We start from the raw sequence: 9,131 nt of genomic DNA on the forward strand, positions 1-9,131 counted from the left end.
CTGACGAATTGTGGGCTATTGAATTCAACAGTGGCATCTATCGAAATATTGCCCAGGTCAGTAGAAGCACGGAGCGGCAGCTGCCAAGAATAAAGGGCTGCTCGGAAGTGAAAACGTTTCTGAATTGTTACGCATGGTTCACAAGGGGATGGATGAGGTAAGTTGTGGTCCAGGGAAATCGGGTCCTCGCACGTTGATACTGTAGCTCCATAAGGCCGAAATTTTGGGCCTGTGTGGTCCTACGATAGTTTATGCCAGGACGGGGCAAACCTGGTTCAGCAGGCCGGACGAGATGGGGTTCTTGTCAGAGCTCGCTGCACTCCAACTAAGTCGGTTGTCCCGTGTGCTATCGAATTTTGTCCGTACTTGGGTCAGGCCTGGGTTTCAGCTAAGCGGCGCGCAAGGATCCAAGGTTCTCATTGCTGTATGGCTTGTAACCTCTCTGTGGAGTCGTCTTTCGGTGTGCGGCGGTGGCGTCTGTGGGAGCACAGGAAGTACCGAGCGCGCAGCACGGGACGAATGAGGAGCTACGCGAGCGGCACAGCCTGGGAAGTCAGGAGGGGTGGGGGTGCCCGCATAGAAGGGCGATTTACGGCGAGCGCGGCGCCACTCTTCCGATGTCGTTCTCGTGTGCTTGAAAGGCTGAACGGTTTTGATACAAGTCCTAGTCCCTGTGGTGGAGGGATTTAGCTAGTACATATGGGTCGCGAATTAGTGGATGTTCATGTCCCATGCACTTGTTTGGGATATTAACAGCGATCGCTTCAGCGGAAGTTGCAGATGGCTTAGTGAATTTAATCTCGGTCAGTTTGGGATCGAATTGTGCCCATTGTAAGCCCATACTCAAGATCCTCCTTCTTCCTTCGCCTTCCGGTGATTGAGTGACCCGTCATCCTCCTCGGGTAGAATAATAGTTCCTCGTTCGTGATATCTTGAATCCGTTCCCGTACCTTCGGCGGTCGCAATTGGCACGTCCCCGTGCCAAAAGGCTTTCTCCTGGGCGCCCCAATAGCGTGTTGCGCTCATATGAGAACTGTCTTGGTGTGATCCGCAAGCTAGGAACCGTTGTTCGCTTCTGAGTTCCATCTAACGGCCAGAAGATTTTGCGCCCGGCCCGTGCCCGACAGTACCCAGGAGTGACCCTTTCGGGCTTCATGCTTGCTGAAAGGTGGACTTAATGTAGGTGTGCGGTACTTAGCAGCCGGGCGTGGCCTATACTTAGCCTAGAGACTGGAGTTCTTGGGAGCATTTACCTAGCTCAATGTATTTAGAGGGCAGAGAATCGGTTGGAGCACAAAACATTGAACCTCTTTCTAGGGAATTTCGAACCATCCATTACACAAGTCTGTGCGTTTGGCAAAACTGTCTGAGAGCGGTCCGCCTAGCTCTGTTTTTTATTGTTTGCGCGATGTCGATACCCAAGGATATATTCTTATATTGCTTAGGATTTTACGTAAATATACCCCACAAGCAGGAGGGGTCCGAAGTTTGGGTGGAGGTGTGAGAGGGAGTGCTGGAAAGCGCCTTATTCGCCATATATAATGGTCCGGACTAGTGGAGTGAACGATTGTATCATTCATTTGATGGCTGGACAGTCGTCGGAAAGAATTAATTTCGGTCGCCCTGGTACTTGAAGGATTGCTTGCTTATGAGTTTAGGTGGGAAGATGTTGATGGAGGAATGCGGGACTGGGAGGCAGGATGGGCCATGTGTCAACCAAAATATGAATTGGGGGGTTCCAGAGGCTCAAGGTCACGACACGCACCTTCGCGTCAGTGGCGGAAACCCGGGATTGGGCGGGGGCGATGAGAGGTTCTCGATGTCGTAAATGCTTTGGTGTGGCGCGGACGTCAGAAGAGACGAGATCTGGCTATGTTTCACCTGGACAACGTTCCGAACAGATGGAGAATACAGTGCAATGGATGTTAGTTACTTTTTTTTGGGGAAGGTGGAGACTTTGAGTCGTCAAGGCATGGGTGTGGCTTGATGCATTGTGACCGGCCCGTACGCGCACTGGATTTTTTTTGGCGTAATATGGAATAAGGCCCGGAAGAAGTTGAAGGCGCAACCATACAGATAAACCCTGCGATACCCGGGCCAAGGGGTTTGGCTCCGGACCCTGCTTGTTGTTTGCGCATAAAATCAACTCACGACGCGGGTTCGAGCACAATTATCCAGGGTGCAGAAGCTTATCTGATGTGGAATGAATACGCTCGATGCGTAAACGTGAAGGGCCTGTATTCGGCAAGTTACATAATATAGTTGTCGATGTGCGCCTTACCCATCGGCTACTCTACTTATTCAAAGAGGTCCAGAGAGTAGGCGGCTTCGCATCACACTCGCCGTGTTCAAGTCATGCTGTTATGTCCCTGAAGTAGGTTTGAGACATATCAGACAGAATGATAGACCTTTATGAGCCGGTTGATCGCCGGCGCACTACCTCTGCACAACTCGATTCGAAAGAAATCGCTCAAGTCTAATCGTCGACATAATTTTTCGCGTAGACACGCAGCTGCGACGGATGTTGCGGCACGTCTAGACACCTGATCCTGTAGGAGTCCTGTCAGTCTGCAAGGGATAAGAAAGAACATCGATGTCAGACCACTTAAACAATATTGTAGATGCAAGGTACGAGTAAGGATGGTCCGGAAATTAATGTCCCGTAGCGCGAATGAGTGAAAAAGTAAGCGCAGTCGGAATTTCTAATAAAAACAGCTACTTTCCCGCAACTAAACTGTGTGGCATCATGTTCAGGTAAGCGCAACGCCAATTTTGGCAAAACGAAGCGCACGCTGGTTTTTTTTTACCCATCAGTTTCGTGACGTGACGGAAATCAGGCCTCTCAACGAGAACGCGACAGATATCATGACACTGGGGAGGCTGCCTGTCTTACCATAAAAAATGGGAGGCTTATCGCTGACGGAGTGTAACTTAATGGGCGGAAACGTTGGGGTTGTGAAGACGCTGGAGGGCGACGGGCACATCCGTAAGCGCAAGCAGGGTTGGACCGGTTCCTACGGCAATGTATGGGACGTGGTGCTTGGGTACGAGCTGCTTCTTCACGCCCCGCACGCGCGCCCTCTCCCCATCTCCCCCCCCGCCCCTCCCCCCGCTCTCTGCCCCCCTCCCCTCCTCTCCGCTCACTGGGACCCCCCCCCCCCCGCCCCCGACCCCATCCTCCCCTCTCTCCCGACCCCTCCTGTCCCCCCCCCCCACGCCCCCCCCCCTCCCCCGTCCCTCCTTCCCCCCACGCTCCTCAGCGGCCTCTCCTTGTGCTTTCTCTGTGGGACGAGGCCCATTTTCATCAGCACGAGAAACTTTATCTAAGAGAGTCTTCGGCTAAGTCGTGGGTATTTTATTTTCCGATGCCAGAGTACCTGCGCTGGCCTTATTGCGCGCATAACATGCCCATATAAGGGCTTGCCCAGACTTTCTAAGGCAGGCCAAGATGGGGTTTGGGTTGGGCGCATGAGTATTACTCAACGGCTGACCCAATTTCACTGGGCTGGATGAGACGCCGATATACTATACAGCCATGGCACTCCATCCGGCTTATATTTCGCTGGAAGGTGTTCTGCGATCGACCCGAGTGGGACAGTGGAACTCTGGTTGGCGCTTGGTGATAATTAAGTCGAAAAGAGAGATGGTTGCTCAGACCTGTCGCTGATGGTGTCCCGGTCGACTAGCTCGCCCCACTTTGAAGTGTAGGTCTTAGGTGTTTGACTACCAGTCGCTGCTGCTAATGGGCACGGCCGGGGAGGCACCCATCGTCCCTTCCAGGGTGCGACCCGGTTAGCTGTTTTTTACGCATCTTTAGGATAAGCCGCGGTGGCGTAACACCAAGACGGCGACCGCGTCCACAGCAATTAAACGGTCTCGGGGGCTTTCTCAAAAGCGCCGTTCGAGAAGAGACAGTCGCTTGCCATTGCTGCAACTGAACCAGCCGCGCGGAAGCACTACAATTTAATGCTCGGTGACGAGTCGACCAGAGCTTGGTTAACCATCGTGGATGTGGTGAGGGGCACGGCGCTGGACAAGACGAAGCAAAGGATGTAGACTCAGATGACTAAGAGCAAGAACTGAAGCAATCGTTCGTGATCCAATCGTTACTGGATTACGAAGAAAGGCAGATATCCGAGGTTATCCAGATGGCGCCTGGACTTCCTGACGATTCAGCCAATGTAGCGGAGATGTGTGGTGAGGAAGAATGGAGGCATTGGGGTCAGCACCAAGACTAGGCAAAATTGGGTTCCTCCGGCATTTGCGTCAGAGCCGTGATGCTGAAGACTCTATCGCGACTACTCTTTGTCTTGGGGTTTTACGTGTCGAGTATGGCGGGGGATACTCAAGTGCAATATATGACACGTCTCAGACTCTGTATCCACGTTGCTATCACTTCGCGATAATGTCTGCAGACTCCGAACGGTTGGGAGGTTTACAGGCCGACTACTCGAGACGTACCCAATGAAGCTGGCATCTTGCCCAGTCCAGTGCGTTGTGAGGACGGGCGGCGAGGACAGCGCCAGCGAGGAAGGTGATTGGGCACCGCAGCAGGCGGGGGACGAGTTAGTAACAAAATGTGAAAGTGAGGCCGAATAGGCGTGATCCGGTGAACAGTCTCCAAAATGCATTTGTACATACATGTGTACATCCACTCCACTCAACTTGGAAATGATGCAAATCCACCGAGTAGAGGTCTGATATGTAGCACATCCACTCGACTTGGCCCAAATGTGGATGGGTGTAGTGGTTTCGAGCCTTGGATCTTGGGATACTGATTCTCGCAGTCGCCACCGTGGATGAACCTCCCATTTAGTAAAACGCGTTTCAGATTCAAGCTTTGCGTAGACTTTATGATAGCAAGGTATACCAAGCTCAATAGAAACTGTACAGTCGTCGTCGCAAGGCCCAATAAAGTCAGGAAAGGGATTCTTACCCGTCGGCAAAAACTTGCAGGCAAGACGGTACTGCTTGTTGATCAATCTAAGTCCCTTTGATGATGTAGTTGTTCGTAATTCGCCAAGATAGTCTGCACTTGAACCCAGGTACTGGGGAGCAGTGAGAATATCGTCCTGCCCGCAGGCGTCTGTAAACGCACGTTCTTGGTCGTGTATCATATCTTCCATTGCCTCGACGAGTCGGTATAGGTGGCTCATGCCATTCAAGAGGTAGCTCTTGACATTATTGTTGCTTGCTTCTGTGCCGGATGTAACTCGGATACCAAAGTTTCGATAGCGACGGATAAAGCAGCGAGCCCACTGAGAACTAACGGGTAGATAGGTCAAATAGAGGTATTGTAGAATCGCCCTTTGATCATCGAACTCTTTGCAAAAGTCTCTCCATGCTTGCTCAAACGCTTCCTCTGTCTCAGCATAGAGAACACGCTTCCACATCAAAACAACACCCTGGTATGTATGAGGAATCTGATCGATCGTTGAGGAGTCTTCGACTAGATTCTTATCTGTACCGCTGAGCCCGGCGGCCCCGGCCTGTGTCTGAGAGATAAAATCCTCATCGTCACTGGCCCTAGGACTAGTGTTGTCGTCGCCTTTGCCCGTCCACAAACTCTTCGACTTAAGTAAGACGTTTGAAAGGATATGGTGGATACAAAGCTGTTGCTGTATATTTGGAAATTGATCATTGAGAGCAGCTTTCATTGCCTTATCGAAGTCTGTGATGATTACATCAGGTGTCCTTATTGAGTGCTTTGTAATAAGTTCGCTGATGCTCTCTGCAAGGAATTGGAACCCCTCTCTCCTCTCATTGTCTATCAGACCAAATGCAGCGTTAAACACTGTCCCAAGACAGGTCTGTCCAGTAGCTTGGAATAAAGGGAGTTTGAAGCGGTTAGTATTATATGTGTTATCAAAGCTGATAACTTCGGGGAAGCGCCTCCACATCCGTAAACAGTAAGGAAAGGTCCACACAAGGCCAAGTAGTCTGTCTGGGTTATCATCAGCCCACTTTGCAATATACGGGGTTTTTCTCTCATCAAATAGTTTAATTAATGCCGCAGTAGGTGTGTAGCCATTCAACTTTTCTCGGTTTATGAGTGAACGAGCATTATAAATATCCTTTCGCAGAAGTGTGGTATCAGGGAATTGCTCCTCAACAATAGCAGCCACATCGCTGGCTCGTATACCGGCTCGACGGCTCGCCGATTTGATGGCTGCTTTAACTGGGGTGGTAAGGCGTCGGTGGGAAAGGTGTGCGGAGGGCGTAATACTCCGTGTATGGTTATGGCGGTGATGTTTTGTGTCTTTGTGCAGTCGAAGCAGCCACTTACCCTCCTTTACAGCTTCAGCAATTATCATCCATTCGCATCCACACTTCCGAGACCTTCGAGTGCGGAGACCAGAGCCTCCGGTGGCTCGAGATTTCCCAAACCGGTCACATTGAATTGAGTACCTGATCAGCCGACCCTTATAAGAGTAGTTATTCCGTCGGACAATCCCGAATCCGTTATTCTTTGCAAATGTATTTATTGTCTTAAAGAGATCTTCGGCCGAGGGCGCGGGGTTGTTTGGAATTACCGGGTTCGAAATTGGCTCCAGGTCGGGGGATAGAGACTGTCGCAACGGTGATGATTCAACATTCTCTATAGTGGATTCTATTCGAAGAGGTGGCGAGGGCAGCCTACGAGGGGGAGAGTATGGTGGAGGGGAGTCATATGCTTCAGAACTCAAGGGTGACCAACCCCATCTCTCTCGCCAAGCTCGCACCCGTTCGTATGATCGAGCAAGATCTATAGTCAACTTGCGGCCTTCGCCAACAACCTCTCGTACAATACTCCTTGCGGTTTCGAACTCGGCTTTTGTCCTGGTTGGTTGTTGCCGGGTAGATGCGGATGAATCAGGAGGTTCCGAGGCGAATGGATCAAGCTCAGGGCCAGGTACAAGCGCTCTGACTCGCTGGCTGCGTCTTTCTTCACGGAAGTAGTCATTTTGGAGATATATCTCGTAATTAGATCGAAGACCCCATACAGGCTCATGGAGGCCACGTGAGCCACGGGGGAGTGGGAGACTTGAAAAGGTTTGCGGAAAGGCAGCGAACAGGTTTTCAAGTGCATTTTCGTCTCCAAGTCCGTAGAAGCGACTAATACTAGTCACAGAACTACCCGCGGATTTTGGTCGGTCCCCGACTAGTGAAGGACTAGATGTATCTTGTCGACTGAATCGTTCTCGCTGTTTTCGCTGGAATTGATCGCTGGGGCTGGGACTTCCCTTTTTTTTTAGATTCGCGCAAGGTGAAAGTCTTGATGTACACATTGACATTGCGAATACTTCCTTGCACCTCTTGGGCAGAGACCCAATCAACTACACGACTTACACTGGTTGATCAACTTAGTGTATTACACTCAACTAAATCAACTAAATCAGGACAATCCTGACTAATCAATTAAACTAAATTTGGGCCTCTCGTGTACGTGGATTTAGTTGATTTCAGTGTAACTGTTGATGGTTAAAGGGCTGCACATTTGATCTCGAACTTAGCTTCAGGGTAGGTTCGGCTGCGGGCGAGACGACAAGTCAGCTTCCTCCCCCTATTCTACATCCGTAATTTGTATTCTAACCAAAGTGCCTTAAGGTAGAGCCTCCGCTACTGCGTCGTGCGTCTGTTGATCCTTGGTTGATTGACTTCGGCATCTTTTTACCCATCTTGGAACCGTATTGCCATGTTTTGAATGACGTGTAGCGGAACGATGGCTGATGCCTAGTTTATTGAAATATCTTCCTGCTAGCTAGCACCTGCTTGATCATCACATAACACCTATTTCTGGCCATCTACAACAAGTATCATCGCTTCTTTTCTGTAAGGGGTCGCCGGTCGGCCCCAGTAAGTTCCGTAAGGGGACACGCGGCTCATTCAGCTAACAAAAAAGAGAGAGCAGACGTTCTCGAGGGGTGGACTCTCTACTATGGTGGTTAACTGGGCAGTCAATGCTCAGGGGCTGGTTGTGAGACCCTCATTTGGTGGCGTTATCAGCATTGCCATCAACCCAGGTGCACGGCAACGAGTTAGTCCGTGACACTTTCACATTATGTCTTTATGTTTACTATGACCATGAGCGCTTCGGAATTCCTAGAATCGTCCCCAATTTCTATCGATGATGTCCCAATTGACTTCGAACTCCCAGTGCCTTCCACGCCTGCTTCTTCTGCCGAGAGCTCATTGACGCCGTTCTCCCCGCCGCCGACGACATTGCCCACTCCTGATAAGTACGATACGCGTCTTTGGGGACATTTTCCGGGTTGGGTATGGTCAGAAAGAAGCAAAGACAACTACTCATGGGCTTGGGAATATGGATACGACATACAACATGACGACGAGCGCAGATGGGTCTGCAAGCCGTGTATTCAGAAGAACGACCCCAGACCTAAGAATTTCGTTGCTATTGGCCTTCAGAATGCGCTGAATCACTTATACAAGGATCACGGAATATCTGCACCAGATAACAAGACAAAGTCCGGCTTGCAAAAGAAAGCCGAGGAGAAGCCAGGGAGCAAGAGGCCAAGATCGATTGTGGATATATGGAAGCTCGACCCTTTAAGACCTCGAGAACAGGCGATTGCCAACTCTATGATACGCGGATTTAATCGAAATCACTTTCAACGTCTCCTGATCGAGTGGATAGTCGACACGAATCAGCCCTTTAGTGTTGTTGAACATGAGAGACTCCGGGATATCTTCGAATACCTTAACCCTGCAGTCAAAGATCACGAACGCCAACATCTCTGATACCACAGTTCGCGCGCTCATCAACTCCGAATTTAAAAAGCACAAGGCGCGCGTCATTGAAGCCCTGCGAAAGAGCCCCGGCTTAATACACGTCAGCTTTGACGGATGGAGGGCGCGGAATCGACACTCATTATACGGTATCGTGTGCTTCTTCAGGGACGAGAATAGCAAGCCCCACAAGGTCGCTCTGGGGGTCCCCGAAGTCCGCAGACATTCGGGGAACAACATTGCAACAGAAGTCCTTTATACCATCGAGGCTTTTGGCATCGAGGAGAATATTGGGTATTTTACCCTTGATAATGCAGAATGGGCGAGAACAACGCACAGCACCTATAAGAAGAGCTAATAGCACCAAGAAATACGACTCAATGGCATACCTATTATGGACAGAC

At 50.5% G+C, this 9,131-nt stretch overlaps 1 protein-coding gene across 1 annotated transcript; it reads left to right on the forward strand.

Moving 5' to 3' along the window:
- Window positions 1–8,064: 8,064 nt before the first annotated feature.
- VFPPC_18650 (hypothetical protein) lies at window positions 8,065–9,085 on the forward strand (the record flags this gene model as incomplete). Its single annotated transcript, XM_022430228.1, has 2 exons — window positions 8,065–8,658; window positions 8,717–9,085. The coding sequence occupies 2 exons, from the start codon at window positions 8,065–8,067 to the stop codon at window positions 9,083–9,085; spliced, it is 963 nt and encodes a 320-aa protein (XP_022284779.1).
- Between the last annotated feature and the right edge of the window lie 46 nt (window positions 9,086–9,131).

The sequence above is a fragment of the Pochonia chlamydosporia genome (assembly GCF_001653235.2).
Source record: "Pochonia chlamydosporia 170 chromosome Unknown PCv3seq00039, whole genome shotgun sequence".
In the NCBI taxonomy this organism is placed as follows: Eukaryota; Fungi; Ascomycota; class Sordariomycetes; order Hypocreales; family Clavicipitaceae; genus Pochonia; species Pochonia chlamydosporia.